The sequence below is a fragment of the Sylvia atricapilla genome, chromosome 2 (assembly GCF_009819655.1).
Source record: "Sylvia atricapilla isolate bSylAtr1 chromosome 2, bSylAtr1.pri, whole genome shotgun sequence".
In the NCBI taxonomy this organism is placed as follows: domain Eukaryota; kingdom Metazoa; phylum Chordata; class Aves; order Passeriformes; family Sylviidae; genus Sylvia; species Sylvia atricapilla.
This window is the reverse complement of record NC_089141.1, coordinates 44,312,139-44,337,960: the sequence shown is the minus strand read 5'-3', so window position 1 is coordinate 44,337,960 and position 25,822 is coordinate 44,312,139. Positions and strand designations below refer to the sequence as shown.

The following is a 25,822-nucleotide window of genomic DNA, read 5'->3' as shown; positions in this document are numbered from 1 at the left end:
GCAATCATAGAAATTAGTAATTGTAATTGAAGAGGGGGTATTGCATGTGTATGTATATCTGTGTAGAATTGCATGGTATGACATAAAGGATTTGTTTGGAAATTGTATATTTGCAAATTTCTTATATTTTACTTGAAAAAGACTGGTTACAGTATTTACAAGTAACACTGTCTATTAACTTGTCCACGTAAGATCAGTTAAAGGACACAGTAAAGAATCCATTTTTATATCTCTTTGTCTTTTAAACGTTGTTAAGCAATGTAAATCATACATAGATTTTTGATGTCAGTATTCTTTATTTTCACCAATATCCCCTCCCCTCAGTCCCTTTCTTGGGAGGAGAGAAGAGGGTATAGAGTAAATAGTTCTAAATTATTTTGCTATAAGCAGCTCAAATTCATGAATAGTTTATAAATAAAAATGAAATATTTTTCTTTAAGCAATTCAAAGACCATATGGTATGTATCTAGAATCACCTAAGTGGTTAATTGCATGTTAAATTCCTTTCCTCTTCCTTAGTGTAAACAACTGCAAAAATATTTACATTCCCTGCCTTGCTAGATTTATTTATCATTTTATAATAAAAACACGGAAGTGTTACAAATTGAAATCTTAATCTCTTGCTTGACTCGCTTTCTGAAATGTCAGCGGTGTCTCTGGTTTGCTTTACTTTGTGTTCTCCCATTCCTGACAGAGAAACGCACAGCCCTGGGAAACTGAAGAGTATTGATGTTAGAGTTAGAGGCACAGCATGAGATGATATTTCCTGAAATTGGTTTTCTGTTCTTCTAAGCAAGATAGAAAGGGCAGGAAAGAAGGTGGTTCTTTATTGAATTTATTATTATTGTGAAACTCCAGAAGAATGATGATGTAATTGTATAAAACTTAGAGGGATTGAGGTAAAAAATCCAGAATGTAAGTTGACCAAGCAAGCTACTGCATACCTATGGAGAGAGTTGTTTCTACAGTCAGGGAGTGTTCCAGCTGTTCCCCAGAGGTTGCTGCTGGCACAGTTTGCAAACTCTGCACTCTGATACTCATTAAACCATTTCTTCAAGTGAGAATGAGTCAAGGACATCTTCAAAGCACTGGCCAAAGTGTGCTAGTCTGCATGGCAGAGCAGCGTTGTCCTGGGTTTCCACTGGCATTGATAAACCTTGGCCTCAACAGAGGGAAGTAGCCTGTGCTGATTCCCATGCTAATCGCCCTTCTCTCCTCTCCTGACTCCGAGGAACCAGAGCCTGCAGCTTCCCCTTGACTCTCAGGAGTTTTCTAGCTGTGCTGAGAGCTAAATTCAAGGGCATTAGGAGCAGTAGTATCAAGTTAGTGCCAGACACAAGGGGTTCTCCACCCAATAGCCGCTGAGGGAGATAAGTTGGCGGCTCTTTTGTTGGGTTTCCTGCCAGAATAAGATTTTAATTAAGAAGGGGGAGGGCACCAGATATCATCTCCATCAAATATTGTTCTTCATGGAAACAATTCAACAACTTGCTGATTGACATAATTATTGTAGCACGCATTTTGCAATTAGAAGTCTTAAATGACAAAAATCCTTCTCTTGATTTAGTATTGGGTCTTTTCAGGTTCTGACTTGTGTTTTTTGTCTTTAGATGCAAAGCAAAATGGACATAAATGTACTTTAAAGTACCTAAAGTCACAGCAGAAGCTGTCGGAAGAACATTTTGAAAAGTCCAAGCAATAGTCAAGAATTTCTGTTGGATTTCTTTTCAAAAGATGTAGTAGGATTTTGTAACATTGATTCCTGATGGAATTAGTGGAGCCCCCAGGAACAAATTTTTACCCATGCTCAAGCAAAAGCTAGCTTAGTATATATTGAGCTACTTGTGGATTTTCTTTCAATTTTGTCTTTTTACCATCACATGTAAATTTTTGTATCGGATTATTTTTGTGACACTTGATTAACACTTCTAAATTTAAAATTCAAATAATTGAATCCTAAACTAATGTAGCCTGCAAAATAGTTTTGTTTAACTGATCCTACCATGTTGTTGAAATGAATGAAGGGACTTAACTTTTGAATAGAAGATGGGAAGTGTAGTAAATTATTCAGGTTTCTCCTAAAGCAGTAATCCTATCCTCTCATAAGATAAGATAAATATTTCTGTCCTCTACTATAAAGGAGGCCTGTGTGACTAGTTTGGGCAAAACACAGTTTAAGATAGCTAAAGTAAAATTAACTGAATCTTACCCTAAGAATGTATTCTACAAGGACTTCGAAAAAAGTCCTGATAAGGTGTGAGAATGCTGAAGTATCAGTAAGGTATTTTTGTTTTCACATGATGGGGTGGAAAGCCATTGCACGTGGAATTTTGGAAATGCTTCAGACATGGTTATAAGAAAAGATTGATAATGTTGGTGGAAAAAAAGCCTATTTAATAACAGCAGTGGATCAGTCACACACCTTTATTGCAGTCTGTTGTGCTGAATAAAAAGCAGGCATGAACACGACCTGTGGATGGCATATTATCATAACCCATGGGCTATGCTGTAAAATGCACTGTTTTATAAACTCCTGGAATGAGTTCATGGAACTTTTTGAAGTAAGCGATTACTCAGAGTTTCATTAACTTTCTAGCTGCTTACCAAAAATATAACATTTAATAAGGAGGCTGCCCTACATGTCTACATGTCTAGCCTTTACCCTGTCCAAAAGGGAATTTGATATGTCTTTTTTTTTTTTTTTAATGAAGAAATGACTCCTAGTTAGAAATAACACAAGAAATCAAGTAATCTTATAGCTGAAATTATTAAAGCGGAGAAATAAGGTTTTATGGTACGAGGTCAAGTGTTTAGTTTTAAATATATTTACAGTAATGGGGGATGTCTTTTTAGTCATCATAGAACTTTTTAATGGAGCAGTAACCTATATATTCTTGGTTTTTTTAACATTTTATTGCCTAGATCATAATCTCTCTATGAAGTAGGAGGAGAGGAAGTGGTTTCTTTATGTGGGCAGATAGCTGCTTGTGAATTAGGGTAGAGGATGGGTGTTTTAATGTTTAAGTATATTTTATAGGTAGCTAAGTCCAGTCTTGAAAAGTTAATTGTTAGGACAGCATAGAATCAGAAAATGTACTTGAACAATGTAATGGGTTCTGGGTAGTATTGAAGATTTGGGAGTTCCTGATCAGGAGCTTTTTGTGAGGACTGGGACAAAAGTAGTGACAGGAAATGATGACATGCTAGAGTTATTCATGCTCTACAGTGGGGAAAATCTGTACCAATTAAAAAAAAATAAAATTAAATATAGGCTTCAAATTTCAGTGGGGAACAGCACTGTTTGTTATTGGTTTTCCTTTACTGCTGTTTGCAATGGCAAAACAATCTTAGTTTCAATTTGACTCATCCTTCGTTTCTGTTTCTTGTTTTAGATACTGTCCTTTTCCAAATGAATTTTTGCAGTCATATTTGCAAGCCTCTCCAGATGCAGGGAGGGAGATGAGCAGTGTCGTTCCTTGTCTTTCTGTACCTTTTCTCTTTTAAAAAGAAACAGTGGGAAGTTTGTTAGTAAAGTTTAGTAGCAAAGACAAGGTCAAACAAAATTGAGCAGAGGGTACTGAGGCCTATTTTAGGCGCAGACTTTGAAATCAAGCTTTTGGTCTTGGATAGATTGCTGAGAAGTTGTTCTTTTCTCCTGGCTTATTTGTGATACAGAGTTTCAACAAACCAGATAAATTGAATTGTTGATCAATCTGGAAGTGCAGATGAGCTGGTTTAGGTGCAGACCATTGAATGCCAGGAGTATTTGAGTTAACAATGTAATCTGAGGTTTCAGGGAAGACATACTGTCTTAGTTAGAGCTTATGATCATCAAAGTAATTCCTTTCTGATGGGAGAGGTAGAAACATCCTTCGCTATGCCAAACACCTGGAAATTATTTTTGTTTGTAGCCTAAACCCCATTTCTGACTATGTGAAACCAATTTATCAGTAAAGTTGTCCACATTCCAGGGAGAAAGAGTAGAAACTTCTAATCATAACTTTAAAAGCATATTATAAAAGAAACTGACGTGTTTTCCTGCTCAGTCTTCTAAAAATGTAGTCTCTGCTTGGTTTCAAAATGTGCTTTCAGTTTAATGATTATGGTTATAGGTAAGGGACTAGTTGGAAAAACTATAGCTATGAACTATATAAGCTATATACATATATATATATAGTTTATACATGTATAAACTATAAACATGCTTTAAACATGCTGAAAACTATAGTATAAACATGGAAACCAGAATTTTTTTCATCTCATTTAACCTTGCTACTCCTCTACTCCTTTTGTTGTGTAGGGCACCAGCAGAGGCTCAATTGCTCACCCATGGCAAATTCCATTTGTTTTGGGCACCTGTGTTAGGGAGGAGGGAACCAGCTTGTAAAAAGTAGCTTTTGAATGGCTGAACTACAGCTGACTTTGAGAACTTTATTTGTTGTTGCTCAGGAAGGGTAGTGGGGCTAGCAACTTGTATCTCATCAGCTGCTCAAAGTAATTTAGACTGTGAGGCACCATTCACACCCTTTTCTTTTAAGGAAAAAAGACTACAGTAAAAGCCAAATACTTAACTTTTTTCATCCTTTCAGTTGGTCATTTTTTAGAATACACATACGTCTTTGGGTAATGGAGAGTAAGATAATAAACAGCACTTTCTTGAATAAAGAAGCATAGTTTATTTCAGCTGCAAAACAGAAGGAGTTTGTTAATTACACTGTCCTAAGGAATCACAAAGACAAATAGTTTTGGAAAATTACATACAAATTTCACTTTTTTGTTTGGCTGTATCAGAATTTCAGCCATTGACGGTAGGATAAAAACAAGCATCTCACAGCTTATCAATTTAAATTTGAAACATCTGTTATGCTGCATTATTGTTTATCTTCTAGTTCCTCTTTGAAACTCTGTTATATAGTACCTGCAAAAATCCTGGCAACAGATGTATCACAAGAATGTTAAGAGTTTTGACTTTGGATAGGAGGACAAATGGGATAGGGCACTTGTTTTCTCTCTGGAGTTTCCTCAGAGTCAACAGGGCAAAGGAAGTTTCATATTCCTTCCTTTATACAGTCATCCATTCTCATTTCAAAAACTATGCCTGAATCTGTTGGGAAACAGCATTTAAGTTAGGACCTACTTGCCTTTACACATCACACTGAAGAGGTGATGAAATCTTTATCCCTGGAGACCTTAGACAGTGCCCTGAGAAATCTCTTCAAAGCTGGCTTTGCTTTGAGTGAGGGGTGGACCAGATGACTTTTGGAGGTCTGTCAGAATTTCAGTTATTCTGTTGAAGTCAGAGAAATAAAAAGAAAAAAGTGTTTTGATTTCTGTTAAGATAAGGATGATAGTTCTGATTTTCTTTGCTAAGAAAACATAAGGGAACAGTCAACGTTAAGCAGCATAAAAAAATAAGTCTATCATCATTTGAATGAGTCACTATGCAAAGTTAACAATACATAAATGAATAGCAATATAATTATTGGATTATAATATTGCTGTAATCTGCTATATATACACACAAAAACTTGCAGACAAACCTATGAATTGTGGCATTGCGTACAGATGGAATTTGTGTAGTTCTAAGTTTGTTGCCAGGTGGAAAGCTGTATTTTTTTATAGCATTAAGTGCAAGTTGCTATTACTATTTTGTTTCTGACAAAAAGTTATAAATGGAACTTTTCTGAGTGTGATACTGCACTTACCCACATGGAAAATTATAAAATATTACTTGTAACAAGGTAATTGTAAGTTTTGTTCGAGACCAATAGAACTACACAGCTATTATCAATTGTGAGTAATTTATTTTACTGCCTGATTTCTCTCCCCTTCTGACCCTGTTTATATATAGTTTCAATCCTGATAATCAGCATATTGCAAATACAGCATTTTGATTGAAAAATGCTTCTTCATTAAAGGATTGTTCATTCTTGGATTTGTTTCCAGTGGCTATTTTTGTTTCTCATTTTCTTTTTTGTTTCTCATTAATAGTACCAGATTTCTTCCATCATACATGAGAAAATGTTGAACAATATAAAGAATTTAAAAGATAACATGGGATTTGGGTTTTTTTTCTTTTTACAGGCCTGGCAGCTGCGATTCAGTCACCTTGTGGGCTACGGTGCCAAATACTACTCCTACCTCATGTCCAGGGCAGTTGCCTCTATGGTGTGGAAACAGTGTTTTGCTCAGAACCCATTTGACAGGTAAAACCACAGAAATGTTAAATAGAATTAAATGCTCATTGCTTCTGGAAGCATGAAACAAATTAGGTTGGTGGGCTTTTTTGACACAAATTAGTTTTTAGTGTTTTTCTTGATTTTAGGAGAACTACGAAGCAGGAAATAACCACATATATATATATATATATATATATTTCTAGTAATGTTCATTGGTGCAAAAAAAATTGTGTCAATGTTTTAAAATACAGTTGTGTCAGTTGGGAGGCACTGAAATCCCTATTTAGATGTAATTAGAGAGCTTGAAATTCATAGATGCCTCATTGCTTGTAATTTTCTATTGAAATCAAAGCAACTGTTGGTATTAAGCAAGCTTCATGTCACCAACTTCAGTGCTCAGTATAGCTTGTTACTCATTTTGCTTTGTGAAATTAAAAGGCAAATTGTGAGGTTACAAATTGTAAGCATTTTTATACCTTTGCTGAATGTTCAGGACATTGTAACAGATCAGCTTCTTCCTTTGGCACAGTGAAGCCTGAAATGTTCACAAATTAACTTTTATAAGCACCAACACACACTCATATGTATAAAATTTGTCTAGTTCAGTTCCTCATAGTGGAATTTTAAATGTAATTCGAATTTGAGGAGTCAGTATGGCATCAGTCATTGTTTCAGGGTGGAAATTTTCATTTGGTCTCTGTCTGTGAGTTATGCAGAGATCCTAGAAGCAAACCTGAGTGAAGGATAGTCAGGTTGTGTTTGCAGATGGCTCTGACACCTGTGTTTCTCCAGGGCAATGGGGGAGCGCTATCGTCGAGAGATGCTGGCACACGGTGGCGCGAAGGAGCCCATGCTGATGGTGCAAGGTAGGATATAAGCTACAGCTCTTTTATTCCCCTGCAAAAGGAGGAAACTTCAACTTAAATGCATTTCCCAACTTGGTCTTTTTAGTTTAATTAGGATGTTCACTAGATTAATGAAAGAAAAATTTAAGTGGGCTGGTCATCACCTTTGTGTCGTCGTCAGTAGAACTGCTTGTGATATGTGGAGTACACACAGATAGCTGGGCTGAAGTGTTGGAAAGGTCTGTGTTACAAGGCTGTCTAAAGAATTCAGAATAAACTTGAAAGAAGATAGATTACATCATTTCTTGGATACAATAAAGTAGTAACTTTTCCAGATATGGAATTCGTAGTATCTTATGTATGTATTCATAACATCTTATGGTTATTTTGTATAGGAGCAGTTGAACTTGTGTTGGCCACATCATTTCAGTGTCATCAAAATATCCTTGGCTGTATCAGTTTTTATGACGTGCATCTCTGACAACTGTAATAAAGGAACACAGTTCATTATTAATCTCACTACCATATTTGCCTTTTGAATTTGGAAAATAACTTTTAAAAATCATTCATACCCATAGCAAAAATACTCTTTGTGTTCATACCTTAAAAAATAATGCCAGTAAAAAGAAACAAGTTTGAAAAACTGCCAACTTTATCTCAAATCTTTAAAATCAGGGTAAAGATTTCCTGTGTAATGGTTGCAGAATTCAAACCCAACATTAGTTTTGCTATTCCTAAGATGAGCACTCAGTGAGTCCTGGTGCATCTTTCAATTTTCTCTGAAATTCTTGGTATTAAGCATGAATATGAATTCACTGGCCTCTGTTCACTCCATTTTACCAGACTGGAACTTGTGGGACTTTTTTCTACAGATAAGGAAGACAGTGGTAGTGTGTCTGTATTTCATCATGAGATCGGCACAGTTTCATGACTGGAACATTTCAGTTCTTTGACCCATCTGTTTATATCTGAGGCCATGACCTCTGCTCTCCTTAGACTTATCATGTATTAAGCAACTGTATATTCTTTAGGGCATCTGTTTACGTTTCTGATCTACAGGGTTACTTTTCATTCAATATGACTTCTCAAACTTCTCTTTACTGTTCTTGAAAAGTTCGTGTTTGTAACCTTGAAAAACTGTAGCCCAGAACTGTGGATTAAGAAGTTGCAAAGAATGTGCATCTTTACAAGCATATCAAAATTTTATGCTGTAAGTCATATGGTGGAGAAAGAAAAAAATGTTTTTAAACACCAGACATGCTCATGATCTCCTCTCTTTCTGGGATATTATCTTTTATTTTACTGAGCATGGACTTTTCCTGGAGCATCCTGGAAACTATGTTGAAGTTTTTGGTAGTATGCTTCCTTGAATCAAGTACTGTTTGAATGGAGTTTCAAAATTCATCTTTGTATGGTCTTACAGAAAATTCTATGTAAGTAAAACTGACTTTCCCCCTGGCATGTGATAGGCTTTTATGGGAGACAGTGTCAAAGGGCTCACTGAAGTCCAAGGAGGTGACATGCACTGCTCTCCCCTTTTCTGCCAGGCCACTTACTTCATCATATAAGGTTATCAAGTTATTTAAGCATGACTTGCCTTTAGTAAATACATGGTGACTATTCCTGATTTTTTTGCTGCTCGTGAGTCTAAAATCAGTTTCCAGGATTAGCTGGTCCAGCAGCTTCCTAGGGACTGAGGTGAGACTGACGAGCCTCAGTTCCTTGGGTTCTTCTGCTTGTTCTTCCTTAAGATACATCTTCCTGATGACTTTTGCTTTTTTCCAGTCTTTTGGTACATCTGCTGTTCTGATACATTACTAAGAGTTGCCTAGCAATGCCATCTGCCAACTCCCTTTGCACTCAGGGCTGCATTCTGGCAGGGCCCAGTTTTCTTAAGTGTACCATGATCTGATCTTTTCCATCAGATATACACCTTCCTTGCTTCAGATTATCTCCCCGGACACTTTTGTATTCTGAATTTCACTTTTACACTCTTTATACAGAAATACTAACTGATATTCAAGATCATAAAAATAACCAGTGTTCATCAGCAGATTCTTTGTCTGTGCCTATCATGATATTCATTTGTACACAGTAAAAGTAGTTAAGTAACAAACTCTACAAGCATGCTTGAACGGCTCCCTGAAGAATGAAATCAGGGTGACTCAGGTGTTTTGACAAGACAATAACTTGATTGCAGATTTGGGATTATTGGAAGATAAATCATAGAACACACCTGATGGAAAAAGTTATAATTGTACATGATTGGTCTGTATTTATTACAAAAAGAGAATTTATGGAGAAAAGTAGGAACTATTCAATTTGTTTAGGTTCAATGAGCTTCTGATTCCTCTTGCTGGGTTTTTTTTCATTATCCATATTCCAAAGTACTTGATTTCCGTCTCCTGTTGATTTCCATCATTTGCAAAACTGTGCTCCCATAGCAAATAACAAAGCATATCTGATTAAAAAGACAGATTCCACCAAACTTTAAAGCTTGTTGATTTTACTCCTTTTCAGAGAAACAGTCCAGATTCTGCTCTGACTAGTGCCTAATTTCAAAAAGTTTTTTAGGTTGTTATTTCAGGTGGTTTTTTATATGGGCTTGCACATGTCTGGCTTTCGGATGCACATCTGCAGCCTCACCCTTGAAGTGCTTCCATACCTCATTAGGAAGTTAGCCATGTTCATTGGCTGTTTGATAGCAGGTTACTTCACGAGCACATTTTGTTTAAGCAGTTTCTTTGTTATGATTTTCTTCTCAGAAGCTATCTATTGTCTTTCTTTTGTGTTTAGATATGACCTTAGCTTTTCATCTTTCTCCAACATGATTCCATAGATGTACTGATTAGGAAAGATAAAGGATCTGACCTGTGGAGTTACTGACAAGGTTCCTGTTTGAACTAGTCTTTAATTAGGAAACACAATATACTTTGTGTTGTTGTTTGCATTCAATTCTCTTGGTATTTGTTTCCTTTAAAAAAAAAACAAAAATCATAGAGGTTTTTTCAAAACTTTCTAAATGTTTTCTGAAGTGACCCTTTTTGTCTTACCCCCTTGATGATCAATGAAATACAGAAATAGTCGCAAGTATGGATATCAGGAGCAACTTCAAATGAGTGGACAATGTTTTGTCCGACAGGCTGATTTTCTTTTAATTTTTCCTTAGAGAAAAAGTACATTTAGAGAAGAACTTGATTCCTCTGTCATTTTGTGCTGACTACATGGCTCTTGCAGATATTCTTCTTCCTAGGACTACATGGCATTAAGGATTCCAAATTCCTTTAAAGTTATATAACCCAGGTGTCCCTTCCAGGTCCAGTTGTGTGCTGGTTGCAGGTCTGAACAAGATTCAGGTGTGCACCATTCCTCCCTCTCTGCCTTGGCACTCCCTGGCTGGAAAGAAACCCAGGTGCATAGGCAGAAAGTGAGTTGCAGTGTGAAAACTACTGGATTGGATGTTTTGGGAACTGAGAGCATGGAACATATCCTGGAGTGCAATTCTCCTGCAGCCTTGGTGCAGCCAAATTACTCCGGGGGCTTCTGAAGAAGTCCTCGTGCAAAATGCATGTGAGGTTGTGTTCTTGCTCTGTTGATGCTGTATTACATTGCAGACAGTCATACTCAGCTCTGTGCCTACATGGTAACCAAACCAGCTGGCTGTGTAAATAAACACCCATTTGCTCCAATGCTGTTTGAAAATTTGCCTTTCCATGCCTCAGACTGCTTCATGGAGTAATTATAATTTGAAGAGGCTGCAAAAATCTTTAGATAATGGTTTGTGGCTCTTTGAAAGTGTAAGAAATATGCATAAATCCTAGAAGGTGATGTGAACAGCAACATATGTTAGCTCAAACTACATGGACCCAAAATAATTAGTGTTCCAGGGGGGCAGAGGCCAAATTTTGCCGCAGGCTTTATTCTTCTCTCCATTTTCAGTGATTGTATGTTATAGCTAACCATCTCTCAAAAGGGCGTGGTTAACCACAATGCTGTAATGTGAAAGAGACTTCAAAGCAGCAAAGATAAGCTATGCAGTTGCCTTAGGCTTGGGAGAGACTGAGCTGAAATAGGAGTTGGGCTGAACATATTAAAATACACTCCTAAATTTGAAAACTGCAACCATCAGATCTTGTGGACGTCTTACTAAGTCGTTTAGACTGAAGTGCTGAGTACTTACAATGTATCAAAGTTGATTCTGCTTTGATATATTTTAATAGGGTTTGAAGAGAGACATGACCACTCTAGCACATCAGTATAGAGTAAGAGGTTAAAACAGAAATACCATCATAGCCTGTTTCTTTTGGAGCTGTCTACTCTAAAATCTGTAGTTATTTATTTAATGAGGGCATCATCATTTCACTACAGTTCTTTAGCAATGACCTCAGTTACTCTTTGTCCCTTTGCAAAAGTGAAGTCTGTTGGTATTTGCTTTTGATGTCAATGCTGGGAAAACAGGAATGCAACAAACCACTAATGTGAGAAATCTGAAATCTGTTTTTGTTATCAAAAGCTGGAACTACTGGATAGGAGATCATTTGACATCACCATTGCCAGAATAATTTTGGAATCTCCTACATATTTAAAGCAAACTTGGTTTTAATAAATAAATACAATTTGTAAGAAGTTTTGAGTGATACTTGGTGAGACTGTATTCAGCTGCACTAAAATATATCCAAGTATACTGTAGTTAATTATATTTCTCTTGCTCATTTTGTAATATCCAGGGTAGGAATGTTTTTGTTACAATTTGCCATTTTTGTGTAAGAAGGGGAATTAAATCTCCTTAAAGATAATCCCAGCTTCAGTTTCTTCCCTTCCACCTATCATTATATTATTGGCTCTTCTTTTTTTGCAGTGTATTGATAACTGGCAGAATAATTTTTAGTGTGTCAAAGAATTGGCTGAGCATCATCCAGACTGGCTGGTTTTTTAAGGGGAGTTTTATCTAATGGGTCTCAGGGAGTGGTGGCTTATGCCTACTATGGCCATCTTTATGTACCATCTGTACAGCATTTCAGTCATCTCTCCATACTGATATCTGGTGAAAAGGGAATGATGGTAACATGTTCCAGTGGGCTGCCATCCTTGTCACCTTCTTAAGGCACACTCTTCTCTTCTGTGAAAACTGCAGGAACATGAGAGTTTAACTGGCATTTTTCTTTGGCTGGTAGGGACCAAATCCGTGTGTTCCCCAGCCAGGGACTCGAGAGAGGGAGTCTGCAAGAGGCCACGGCTCTCTGAGGAGCTCAGATCAGTAGCTGGCTGTCTGCACACATCTGTTTCTCAGCCCAGCACACAGCGAGCCATTTTTCATTGGGAACTACAAGTAATTCCACCATGATTTTTCTAACATTAGGGTAGATGACAAGTTTACCAAGTACTTGGAAATATTAATTCTGTTCTCTTTCATTTTGAAAATAGCTTAATGCAAACTTCATTTAACAGCATTTCAGTCAATCATATATAGTGTGAGATTTGTTTTCCTTTTAGTGCTTGCTATTAATCTACTGGGCCATGGCAGTTTGTGTTGACATTTGTAACGTGTTTAAATCAGATTGACATGGAATTCTGTAAGGTCTTAGCAAGAAAATTCTTTTCGGTTGCTCACACCAATTTACTTTGAGCTGGTCTGTTTCCTGATGGGTTTTGAATCATTGTGTTGTAGTAAAAGATTATAGTCTTTTAGCAGCATGCAATTATAATTTCCTCCAAAAGAAAATATTGTTGAGGATGTGAAAGAATATAAATTAATGTTCAGTAGGTACACCGATCAGAAAGGGTAGAACAAGGTTATATTTACATTGGCAGATGGCAGAAAGAAGAGATCACTTCAAAGAATTACAAAGATCAAATTTGACATTATTTGGCAGTTGTACTGTTGGGTTTTTTTGGTTGTTTTTTTTTTTTTTCCTGGTACAAGTTATACAGTAAATTTTCATGTGTAATCTTGAAAATGTTAATAGCAGTGAAAAGACCAACTATATGTGATGTTAAATACAAAGAAACATCTGAAAATAATTTAAAGGATATATTCTCATGCTGTCTTAAAATTGGGATTCTGGATAGGAAGGGGTGAAATTTTTGACTTCTGTTTATAGAATTTCCTGGCAAAGTACTTGGGCATGATTTTAATACTAATTCATTGTGCTAATTTTCTTCTCTGTTACCGTGTAGCCAAGTGCTACAGTTAACAGATGCAGTAATTTAAATTCTTAGGAAAAGGTAAGTCCTAGTACTATAAAAAAGGCAAACTAAAACTGCAGTATATTGAAACTGCTTTTTTTAATGTTTTGTCTCTTGTCAAAAATTTCAGATATAACTGTACTTTAAATACTTCATTAAATGGTTCTAAGGTGTATAATTCTTTGAGGGAAAAAAAAAATTTTTTGGCTTGGTGAGAACTGAGACTTAGCAGATAAGGATTTATATACCTGCTCAAAAACTAATTAATTTCAGTCATTTAGGAATGACTGAGTCTGCAGTTACATTGCTTTCAGACAGATATAATTTGCTGCTTAAACAAGGTTGTAATGACAAAAATCACTTAACAGTCTTGAAACCTGTCAATTCTGTGAAAATGTATAACAGGTATCTTGAAGAAATTAAATAACCCTCTTCACTATAATCGTACTTTTTTCTTGACAAAGAAATCTGATAGCTGTTTCTGTTGTATAGTGACGTTAAAAGTTAGCTAGCAGTAAAAAGACACAAAGCTGTCAAGGTCACAGCATCCTGATGAAGTCTCTTGTGTTGCTTTTTTGTAGGTATGCTTCAGAAATCCCCTTCAGTTGAAGATTTTGTGGATGCCCTTGTTTCAGACTTAGACCATGACTTTGAAACATTTATCATGGACTCATAACAGCAGAACTGAATTCTTTTATGGAAGATTGCATATGTCTTCATAATTGTGGATAGAATATTGTTGTGACTGGTTTTACTTTTTGGTGAACACTTTTAGAGTTTGACTGTTCATGTTGGTGGAATGGTAATAAAAACTTTCATTGGAGCACCTGGTTTCATTTATGGAGGTGACTGTTTTCCATTGCATAGGAGCTTAAACATGGAATTTGAGAGAACAAATCCTCTAGCATGTACTGTTAGATGATTTGATCTTGTTGGAAGAGAGTAAGTGGGAATTGAACTGATCTTTGGGGTGACTGGAGGGGTACGAAAGGTCTTTTGGTACATGTATCGATTCACTGCTAGGGCTTACCTCTTGATGTTATAGCCCAGAACTGTTCACACAGGTCTTTCTCATGTGCTCATGGATTTTCTTTAAGTTTGCTTAACCATATTTCTTGTAGTCGTCCTGCACTGGGGAATAACAAGTTGTGCTTGAAACAAAGGGAAAATTGGAAAGAAAGAAGTGAAAAACTAGGATCTGTATTTGAGATAGGGAAGAAAAAGATGGGAGAAGTAAATCTGTGGTCCTGCTGGTCTGTAATGGAAGATTTTAGGTGAGGAGGAAAGATACGTTGCAACACATAAGAGAGATAAAGGAGTAAAATAGGTACCCTACAACTGATCTGATCCCTGCATGTTTGTTCACATGGAGTTTCCTTTTAATGATGAGTGGACAAGTTTGGGGAACTGGTCAAAGTACAAGGAGGGTGAGTTTTCCAGGGAAAGCGAAAGAATTCAAAAAAAATGTTTTTCCAGGATAGACTAGAGTGGTTTGGTAACATTGCACATAATATAATGGATAATGAACAAAGGGAATGTTATCAGTGGGTTTTTCTTTTTCCCTCTAAGTAAATTATAGTATTTGAGGGTATTTTGGGGGGAGGAGGGGGGGAACAACCAAAAAAAAAACGCTGGTGATCTTTTCTATAGAAATGGCGTATTTTAGTGGCTCTCTCTAGGTTGTTATAAAAGGTATTGTAAGTGTTCTGCTCAGCAGAAATGCAGTGAAAGAAGCAAGAGAAGAAGAGAACCAAAGTGAGAGATGAGGGCAAATAACTTGAGAGAGAAGCAAGTAAAGGTAAAAGAACCCAGCCAGAAAAAGTGTGTGTTTGGGAAGGGATAAATAAGAGTGAGACCTGATTGGATGATTTGCCCTCTTTTTAACAGAGTCTGTCCAAAAGGGTATTGTTTGATATTTTACCCTATTTTTTTCACTGCCTGCTTTTTCAAGGTGGAAGTTGCCTTGTGTGAGTTGCACTGTCATTCTGGGGGAGCTGGGTTTAGACATTTTTAGATGCTTTGATTAAACCACCGTGGGTGCGTTTTTAGACACATACCACAACCAGGCTTCTGGCTTGTACTGCTGACTAACTCCATTGTGTGTCTGCAGTTGGTCCCTGAGAGGGAAGAGTGAATGGTTTTGCTTAACAAACTAGGTGGGCATTTTGCTGTAAGTAAAGTCATTAAAAAACCCACAAAGTAAGTGTCAGTTTAGGTGTGAGTAAAACCACATTGTGAAGATGGGAAGGCCTATAAAGTATGCAATAGCTGACGAATGTAAATTTAACAATCCATAGTGGGGTATTTAGTGGAAGTAGATTTCAAAGGGAATTCAAGGGTGTTGCTAAGGGAGCCTCGCATTGTTTGTTGCCTGGGTTTTGTACTGGAACAAACTAACGATTATGTTTATCTGGAGCTGGCACACGTTGAAAGATTCATTGTGACAAAAAGAACTTAGCAAACGGAAATCCTCGTGCTGACACGGCTCTGGAAGCGCTGCGGTAAAGAAAATAAAGCATCATAATTGGCGGAATAAGCAGAGCATTTACAATTAAGAGATTGCCCCTACATTTTAATTTGAAAGAAATTCAAGTGATAGTGGATTTAGTGTACAGATACCTCTTCAAAATATATGTAGTACTCACATTGCTTTAGGCTCATGGCTGCTATTACTTCTTCAATTCACCAACTCATTTGGTCCTTCTGCAATCAGTATTTTTAAAGTTTTATCAGAGTGGCATCAAACAATGTCTTCCTAATATGTAATCAGATATCAACAAAGAAAGGAAGAAAATCTTACCTTTTGCCAGAACACGGTGGATTGCAGCCTATTGCTCAGATTTATAACTCGGGGAGTGTCTGACAAAGATGGGAGCTGGTAGAAAAATAAATACATCTCACAATGACAGCTTCAGGTTCTTTTATGAGGAAACTGTTGACTCCACTGATCTTTTTTATTCGTGAAATAACCTTTGAGGATTGCACAGTAGACATGATTAAGCCTCTAGAGAACATATTATACCACCACCAAGAGGCTTACTACAGAAGGGGAAATATTATTCTAAATCTTGTGTCTTTTCTTGATAGTTTCTAAAAATGCTTCCAGCTGTTCAAATATCTGATGCCTTTTCCTTTTTTTTTTTTTTTCTTTTCAAGAGACTTTTATTTTCCAGCAAATAATGTGTACTCTCAGTAATGTGAGACCTCTCCTGTGACCAGCAGTGTAACTCTTCATAAATGTAAAAACCACTGTAATCCTTTTCCAGCATTCCATGCTTTCCCACTGGGGCTGCTGAACAAGCTATTCAAAAGTTTGGTTTATAGTACTGTAACTCAGCATCATGCTTTTAATCTGAAATTTTACAATGTTTTGGATTTTGGCTGCTATGGAAAATAAGTAGTGAACATCTTCAGAAGAAATTATACCCTTATGCAATCCTGAAATAATAGCACATAATTACAACACATCAAAAAGGCACAGGTGGATAATGTTTGGAAGTCTAAGGTGTGAACGTTGCTTTTTTATTTTTTTTTTTTTAATGTTTGATGTGATTATTTTTCTGATTCACTTAAGATACACTGAAGTATTGCATAATAATTACTTTCAGGTGACATAAATACAGCTGGTGGTGGATGAAGTTCTCTAAATACCAAAGAAGATAGTAGGAGGAAAAGGCAGAAGTTAAGAAGGCAGGGAAGAATTGAATATAGATTAGAAAGCAGGCATGGTAATGGGTTGGTACAGAAGCAAAAAAACCTCTGAGTTAAAAGCTTGGGCAGAGTAAAAAAGGGCTTTCTTTCCACAGCACTGTCTAAAATGGAAATTACAGCACTGCCAGTAACAGAAAAGGCAGAGGTGTTCAAGAATGTTTCTGCTTTGTGTTCAGTGGAATGCCAGATGGAAGAATTCATACCATGTGCTGATAAAAGCTTTCCTACAGAATGTTAAATGGCTGCTGGTACAGCAAGTCAAAATTTAAATCAGTGTGCAAAACTAAAAAATTAATTTATATCAAAGTAAGAGAGCTTAGTATTATAGATGACACTAAGATGGAAATGAAGAGATGATTGTAACTGCAATATTGATGGCTCAGAAAATGTGCATCTTAGTCTATCAGAAGATTAGCATAATGATACAGAAGTACAAATTTGAAAGATTGAACATTGATCTGAAAACAAGTGTTTAACAAGAGCTGTTAGCTGAAATTAGACAAAGTTGCAGCTGCTTTCTAGATTATATGTTGACAGCAGGGACAACAGTATGAGAAGTGTAGCCTCAGTTACACCAGGGCAGATCCACCTTTTGTGGTCCAACAAGCTGTGAGTGAGGAGAGTGTCTTGGGAAGGAGGTTTTTCCGTAAGGGTAGCAAGTCTGTGCTTGCTGGACAACTGTCCTGCTGGCAGCTTCCCCTTGTCTTCTGTGGAGAGCTGGAAAAGCAGTGTCAGCCAAAGCTCTGATTGCTGTGAAGGGGGAGGCACTGTGTGTCTGCTATTTTAGATTGCTTCTGGGCAAAGCATTGGCGATTTTGTGTTCCCAGAGCCAGGGATTTATTATTTATTTGTGTGCTGTCGGGATCAAGTTCAAACTGGTGCTTTACCCCAGCAGGTTTGAAGTGTAGCAGAAGGGAGTACTACATTAAAATTAGAAAGAATTCAGGAGTTAAAGAACTTGAGGATTGAAGATGCATGATAGCAGAAGGCAAGCACACAGATTTCCCTGGGAGAAGGACCGTGGGAGAACAGCTAGTGTGCTCGGGGAGGAGAGGGAAGGAGATAAAAGATAAGGAAGTATAAATCAGCACCAGCAGGGCTGCCTGTCGGCCCTTCTGATCTTCCCCAGGCTGAGATTTGTTTACTTTCAAGTCCACTGCGGCTGCTCCTCAGCAGCTGGCACATGGAGCTGCACGGGTGTAGGGAATCGTTACAACTTCTTGTTTGGAGGAAGTATCCAAAAAATCTCAGGGAGACAAACTACTTAAACCAGAAGCAAAGTGGTGATAGAGATCTGACAGGATGACTGGTTGGGGTGTTCTGCTGCTGCCTAGATTTAAAAGCACGGAGGGAAGGGAGTGGGGTGCATCTTGCCAGCAGTTGCAAAGAGCCGGTAGCTTCTAAGGCAGCTTGTAAGTGGCTAAACCTTGCCATTCTGGCTGCCTTCACTCTTGATGAGAAGAAACAGACCTCTTCAAAATGGGATATCTTACCAGTCTAAGGATGGGGATGAACTAGCTCTTTTATGTGCCTTTTTTTTACTCCAGTAACTAGAGAGAGAGCATAGATGGCTGGAATAGAAGTGTCAGGAACCCTGGTTTCTGTTCAGAACACCTCAGAGCACTGACCTTGTTTTTCTAATGTTACAATTTTCCAATTGTCAAATGCCACCATTGTTTACTTTTGCTGCTTGTCGTACATGACTGAGTTCACGCATCATTGACAGCATTATGTAGTACAATATTAAAATAGCCACAGAAGTTGCTCTGAATGAATCTTTGGGACATCTGGGTTTCTGTGAAGTGCTCTTTGGCCATTGTCCCTCTGACTCCTCATGACTCTTTCACTTCATTCCTTAGACACCTCTAAATGCCCCCATCTCCACCAGCTCTTACAGCTGCACTAGGAGATGATCTAGAGAGTAAGATGAGGTGAGGAATGCTTTGGCTTGTGACTCATCCAGGGCTTGTGATCATGTCAGAGGAAAAGCAAAATGGCAGCATGGCAGATTCTTCCCACCTTGTCCACAGCTGCTCCAGCTGTTGCCCATTCAGCTTGGAGTTTGTATTGTGCTCTAACAGTGTTTGTCTTCTGCCTTCCTCACACTGTGGGAAAGCTGGGCCTTGGGGAAATGCCCCGAATGTGATCCATTGAGAAGGTGAAGTGTTGCCAAGCTGGACCATGTCAGGGTGGCTGAGCCCCTTTAGGTTACAGGCCACAGGACAGGAGCTCTGAATACTCTGCAGGCAGCTGGTCCTCATGAATAATTTATCAGGTAGGCGTTTGAAGGTTCTTGTCCCTTGAACATGGTCAGAAGCCACTGTTTGGCTGATGTTTGCAGCAGCCCTTAACCTCATCAAGCTCCTCTGGAATACTCACAGGGGATTAGCAGGGCAGTTTTTTAAAATAGTCTGTTTATTAATGGTGCTCTTCAGAAGTTGCCACAAGGCTCAATCATAGCCTACTTTCAGTATTTGAAATACATATGAAATAAAAAACATATATAAAGTCAGAACGGCTTGCTGGTTTCCCTTAGCGCGCTCTCCTACCAGCCCCACTTTTCTTCCTCACAGAGGTGGAATCCAGTTAGCTCACCTTGCACATCCCTGCACAGAGACAAATCCTCATCCCACATACGCTTCTGTAGCTCCAATGAAGTTATTAAAGACTTATGTTATTTATACCTGTCGAGTGTTTTCCCCCAAGGTCATTTGACAGCATCCCAGCTCCTGGGTTGCTGAGCTGCAGCATCTGCTGTGGACAGCCAGGGGCTGTGTGGAGGCGGCTGAGCAGAGATTGTCTTCAGCTTTGGGCAGCTGATAGGGCTGGAGCCCACAAGTGCCTGCATTTCTTCACATGGATTTTAGAAACGAAAAAGGCATTAAAATTGCCTTGAATGCCTTAGCTTACAGTGCTTCTGACATACAGATGTACTCAGTTGTCTGCAATTCACTTCCAAGGAGAATATAGTTGTAAAAAATCATTTTATAAGAGAGCCCTGGGGGAACACAAGTGATAGAGCAGCTTTTATAACATACTAAAAGTTCTATAAAACTAATTATATATGTTATCAAAATGATTCATGCGAGCCAGAGTAAATCCTGCTCATTACAAATGCGAGTTGAAGTGACAGTTCATTGTCTCTGAACATCTGCACAAATATATTGCCTTTTCTCCCGGTGCTGTCAGAGGGAGGTCAGGGAAGGAGTTCCCCAAGAACTGGAGGTGCCATTGGAAGAAAGAGGCAGTGCCATTGGGGTCTGTAATCTCAGGTGACAGTGACAAGGTAAGTTCTGACCTCACCTGATTCCTCACCAGCCTGGCAAATTTTCTTCTTTTCTCCTGCAAGTTTAGTTTGTTGTCTTGCCCTGAACCTGCCCAGCAAATGCATCCCTCATGCACGGAGAAGTGCCATGTGTCTGTAGGTATTGCTCTCGCAGAAACTATTTAACATTAAAGGTCTTTTCCAAAATTGTGCCGAATTGCTGGCGGTGTTTTCCCTAAGTAGGGATTTAGATAACTTGTTCTACTTAATCAAATTAGCTATCTGTGATTTAATCTGGTATTTAAGCCAAATTCCCAAGACAAATTGGTTTTAATAGTCTGTTCAGTTCCTAATCTCTGTTTTCCAGGAAAATCAGCTTGCTTTTTGTTGTTGTTGTTGTTTGTGCTTTTTTGTTTGTTTGTTTGTTTTGTTTTGTTTCTGAGAATCTCAAATGTACATGAAGAGCTGATGTAGGCTGCCTGAGTACAGGGAAATAGCTAATTTGACATTCAGTTTCTTCCTTTGTTAGCGATCCCATTTTCCATGCCTTTCCCTTGGTCTGTCAAAACTCTGTCAGCTGGTCTGGCACCTGTGCCTCTCTGGCTATAACCAGTGTATTTTTTTTTCTTCTTCTCTGATTCATGTTTGTTTCTCATCCCATCTTGCATCTCCAGTTTTAACTACTTTATCTGGGGGAAAAAAAAAGAAAGTTTTGCAAATTAAAGTGAGTCTGTAAAACCCACAACTCCCCATTTTAGAACTCATTCTCTGTCTGTTGGGAGCCTTTGTACCAGCTGAGAGCACTTCAGATCCCAGCCACCACACCCTATGGAAAAGGTCACTTCAGGGTAACCTCTTCAGAAGTGCAGAACTTGCTGAAGCAAATAGGACCCTCAAGCTTTGCTCTTCCTTTTCCATTATTCACCTGGGTTTTAGGCTGGAGCAGAGCAGCTCTGCACCTCTGATCAGCATCAGGACTGGGAAAGGTGACCCTCAGCTCACACGATGCTCACCCAAAGGCGCCTCTGGTGCTCCAGCTGTTGGTAGGAGATCCATCAGTGCTCTCAGTCACTAAAGGACATGCATGTGAACGCTGCATTAGCTCTGGACCTCTGAAACAATATTTAAGGGCCAAAGTCAGCATGGGGATTCTGTGCTTGTTGAGAGGCTTTGTTAAAAGTGAGCCCCTGGATAGTTTATTTATCAAGACCTGGAACCACAGTCACAGTATGAACATGGGAATAGGAGAAATAGAAACTTTGAGCTGGTAGTTTGGCTGACATCATCGAATTCTATTTAACTTCTCCCTGAACATTGGGGAAAATGATGGAGTAGGTGAAAAGATTTTGTTTTCTGCATGTTGGAGAAAATTCCTTGTTATGCCAGATCACTAAAGCAAATTTTGGGTCTTTCCATTTGTACTGCTGCTGCTCCTTACCACCCAGATAAATGTACCATGTTACTAACTTACCCTACAGAGAAATTCTATCAGGATGTTGCTCTCCAGCCCTGCAAAGCTGATGCTGGGAGAGACACATTCTGTCTCTACAGCCAACTCCTTCTCCCACCTGTTATTTGCCTTTTTCCTATTACTGTGCCATAAATGCTACAGCCTCCTGGACACTGCTATTTGTACCAATAAAACGGTGCAAACAGAACACTAACAGAAAAACAGGCAAGGGTCTGGCAGGGGCAATCTGTCTGTAAGCTTTCTCTCCATTATTACTGCTCAAAGCAAATTAAATGTGAATAAACCAGCTCGAAGTGGAAGGAAGCACTGGATTCAGCATGACCACTGGTTGGGAAAGAGTAGGTGTTAATAAGCCCAGAGGTCACCTAGGGATTGTAACATCTCTTGGCAGGGCCTGTGGCAGCCAAACTGGTATTTTCCTACTCTTCAAGGGCGCTGAGGTGTTTGCCAGCAGCCTCCACATCTCACTCCATTTTCAGGATCACTATCAGTGAGGTTGCTGAATTGCCATCTCTCCTACAGGGACTGAAAAATGTCCACAAAAATCTGGGTACTGGTGGACACTGGGGGGATGAAAGTGTTGGTAACTGGTGGATTTTCTATGAGAAGGCTGTACCAGTGGAGACTGGGCCTGCTCAGCAGCACAGCCACAGTGTCAACATCCCAACAGTGTTTATGCCTTCAGTGGCTTTTCCTGTTGGCCTGTGTCTAACGTGCCTCTTCTCTCTCTCCCAGAAAAGGATTGCTGAAGGGGTGTTCTATCGCTAAAGCATTTAGGGTCTCTTCTGCCTGAGCCCATCTGTTGGCTGGCTCAGCTGGAAGTTTACAGTATTTAAACTAGGATCAGTGAGGTGGGATCAGCTAGGGAAGGAGGACATAATTAAAGGGCCATTACAGCAAGCTGGTCCCAAGGGAGCCATAATGGTCCTGGTGAAGCTGCTGCAGGCAGGCACTCAAGTCACATCCTCTACTGCCTTGCTGAACTCAGGGGTTAGGAAGTGTGTTCTTTCAGGTTGTTTTGAACTGAAATGTGTACGGCACAGCTGTGCTCATTCAAAAAGGAATTAAAAAAGCTCTAAAGAGGGAATTAAACCTTGCTGAGGCCTGCCAAGAAAATGTTGAGATCTTTTATTTTGACTGGAAACATGTAAATTACCTTAATACCTTACTCAGACTTAGTTAAAAACTGCTTTCAGAAGCCTTTATAGCGAGAGAGCCCACTGTCACTGTCTTCATAAAATCCCAGATGGCATGATACAAATTTTACTTTTTTCTAGGATCTGCTTTGTACATCCTGTTTTCCATCTTGTCTTTTCTTCTCCTTAGGTACTGCTGATGAATATGTTTCACTTTCCTATGGCTCCTACTCCTCAGTGCTGCACTGAGTTGGCTGCCAGCTACACCAGCTCTCTGTGCTGTTTGGAATCCTTCTTCTTGCCCACATCAGCCTGATACTTCACTTTTGCTTAGTTAAAGCACAAGAGGAGCAAAAAATCCTCACCCAGAAGAGCACTGGAACTTGTGCCACATGGCAGTGGCAACATTTCCAGACAGTCCTGAGTCTGGGTTTCCATAAACCACAAACTGATGGATGAATTGGAGACAGAAGTACATTCTGCAACTGCTGGAGGTCCATGAGCAGTACTAAGAAAAAGGGTCTCTCATCCACTCCAGTTTGCAGTTTCCCACACCATCACCTAATAAGAGCCAGAGACCAGCAGACCAAGTGCAAACGCTCCTTTGTGGGCACGTGTCACAGCACAGCAGGACATTGCAATGGTGTACATATTTCGTCTGTAAAAGCCATTCACCTGATGGAGGATTTTGAGCAAACACCAACAAAACATTTTGCAAAAGCAAAGGGAGGGGCAGATTCCATGATAACACGGGATTGCTCCTGCTGCAGAGACAGACAGAGGAGCTGCTGTGAACCATGGCCATGGCATTGCTTCTGCCTTCACTGGAGGCAGGTGAAGAGCTGCAGAGGGATGGATCAGCCAGAGCCCAGCCCTGATGAGCGGCTGGAGGGGCTCTTGAAAGCCCTTATTTTTGGGGCCCTGCAGTTTTTTTTCCTGTAGAAGTGTAAAGATTGTAAGAGCGTGATGTTAAAATATATAATTCTGTCATTTACACTGGACCTGTTCACCAGCACGGCTGATGAGGTTGAAGAGATGGGTCTGAGGTGGGAGTGGGGTGCTGCCAGTGAGCCTGCAGGCAGTATGTAGGTGTTTCCTTGCCCAGGCATCCCCTCCCACTGCCTGTGAGGACTCTTGCCTGTTTTGGCCAAAATTAGATTGGATTCTTTATTTCACTTCTGACATCTTACTGCTCTTAAGTTTTTGAAGTGTTTTAAAACATTAGTGTTAAAATTATTTCTGTTGACTGAGTATAACCAAATAACTTGTATGTGATTTGGGCTGATTTATAATTAGCAGTTCTAAGCAGGAGATTAATTTAACTGTGTCATCCTTTCTGCTGTAACTCCTTTGCTCTTGGGTGCTGTTTTCCACCAGCCTTAGAGCACAGGAGGGAATGCCCTGCTGTGCCTCAACTAACAGGTTAGCCCAACCTGCTTTGACTCACCCATTTAGGAAATTGTGTCGAATACCAGGTGTGCAAAGTAGATCTGATACGAAGGATTATTTGTTTTGCTATAGTATTTTGTGGTAAGATTATCTCAGGTAAGGAAAGTGACTGTTCCAGGCCAAAAAAGAGGACAGCTTTGTCTTCCCAGTCAGTTTAAACCATTACACTTCCTAACTGACCTGTGTAATCTTTTCTACAGATTTTTTTTTTCCCAGCACCTGAGGGTAAGTCCTGTTATCAGCAATTTCTACATACTGTCATGGATAGCTCTGTCTTGCTGCTATGACCAGCTCTCGTGCCTTTTGGAGGGTTCTTGCGGAAAAATCCCAATCAGGGCATGCACTTAAAAATCACCATTTTAAGCACTTTACCATTATCTTCCATGTCAGAAGCAGCTGTCCACAGATAGGAATCCAGACAAATAAATCCTAGATTTATTTGCCTTTATTTATTTGGTAGATTGGCTTTGAATGTGAGCTCTCTGCCTTTCTAAAAGCAAGCTTTACCTTGTGTGTGTGTTATATCTTCCAAATTAATGAAATTGAGCCCCCAGTTCTGTTTTCCAGTGGCCATGGGGGATCAGAGCAGGCAGTTGAGGAGAATGGGAAACACAGGCCTGGAGGAAAGGAGGCAAACAAGTACCTGACAATTGCAGCAGTGATAAATAAGGCAGATGGGTAGGAAAAAGCATAAAACAGGAGGAGAGGGGCTAAAAGAGAGAGACATTCCTTTCCTGAGTGGAAAGAGTCTTCAGTGTGTTACTATTTCTGACACAGGGCAGGGGATGGGGAGGACAAATCCTCCTGTGTCAAGAAAAAGGGGTAAATGCAGCATGTCTTCTTCACAAAATGGATTTTTTATGAAGACTAAGAAGATAAAATGCCTGGTATGCTTGAGAGGCAGGGTAATTCTGGAGAATAGAAGTGTTTTCTTTCCTACTTATTTTCCCATGCAGCCCAGGGTTATTTAGCTAAGCTTTTAATACACAAGTGGGAATTTTGCTGAATGATTCTCCAGTAGAACTTTTATGCAATTTTTTTTCTCCTGCCTCTTTCCCCCTTTTTTTTGTTTTCTTTTTTTTGAACTACCCATAATCTGTGGTTCAATAGCAGACTTTTAAAGATTGGGTTGTTGGTGTGGGTTGGGGTTGATTTGGTCAAAGATGTGGTGGGTTTTTTTGATTTTTTGTTTTTTGGGTTTTTTTCCTGGCCTGGTTTCTGGGCCAGAAGACAGAGCAGCAGTAACAGCAGAAAGCAGTAGCTGATTCCAGGGCCAGCTTCTGGGTGGCATTAGGATATCTGTCTCTTTTTTCCATGAGAAAATGTAATGCAAGTTAAGCAAAATCTGAATACAGTCTATTTTTGTTGTTGTTGTTGTTTTGTCGAAAACTTGAGATAGCAAGGAAAAGAATAGAGATTTTCAGGCATTTAAACCCTCCAGCTCTCACAGCACGGAGTGGGACAAGGCCAAGCTGAGGGCCAACTTCTCTTCCCTAAGATTAGGTGAGAACCACAGGAGTATCCTCAGAGGAGCTGCAGCAACTGTAGATCTTGGACTGGCTGAAAAGCAAACATTAGAA

The 25,822-nt window shown here is 39.1% G+C and overlaps 1 protein-coding gene across 1 annotated transcript in view; it reads left to right on the top strand.

Moving 5' to 3' along the window:
- MIPEP (mitochondrial intermediate peptidase) overlaps window positions 1-14,036 on the top strand; it is a 64,254-nt gene extending 50,218 nt beyond the window's left edge. Inside the window, exons 17-19 of the mRNA XM_066313074.1 lie at window positions 6,085-6,206; window positions 6,972-7,045; window positions 13,792-14,036. Coding sequence (XP_066169171.1) covers window positions 6,085-6,206; window positions 6,972-7,045; window positions 13,792-13,886 — 291 coding nt within the window. The 3' untranslated portion in view covers window positions 13,887-14,036. The remainder of the gene's footprint in view (window positions 1-6,084; window positions 6,207-6,971; window positions 7,046-13,791) is intronic.
- Window positions 14,037-25,822: the final 11,786 nt, after the last annotated feature.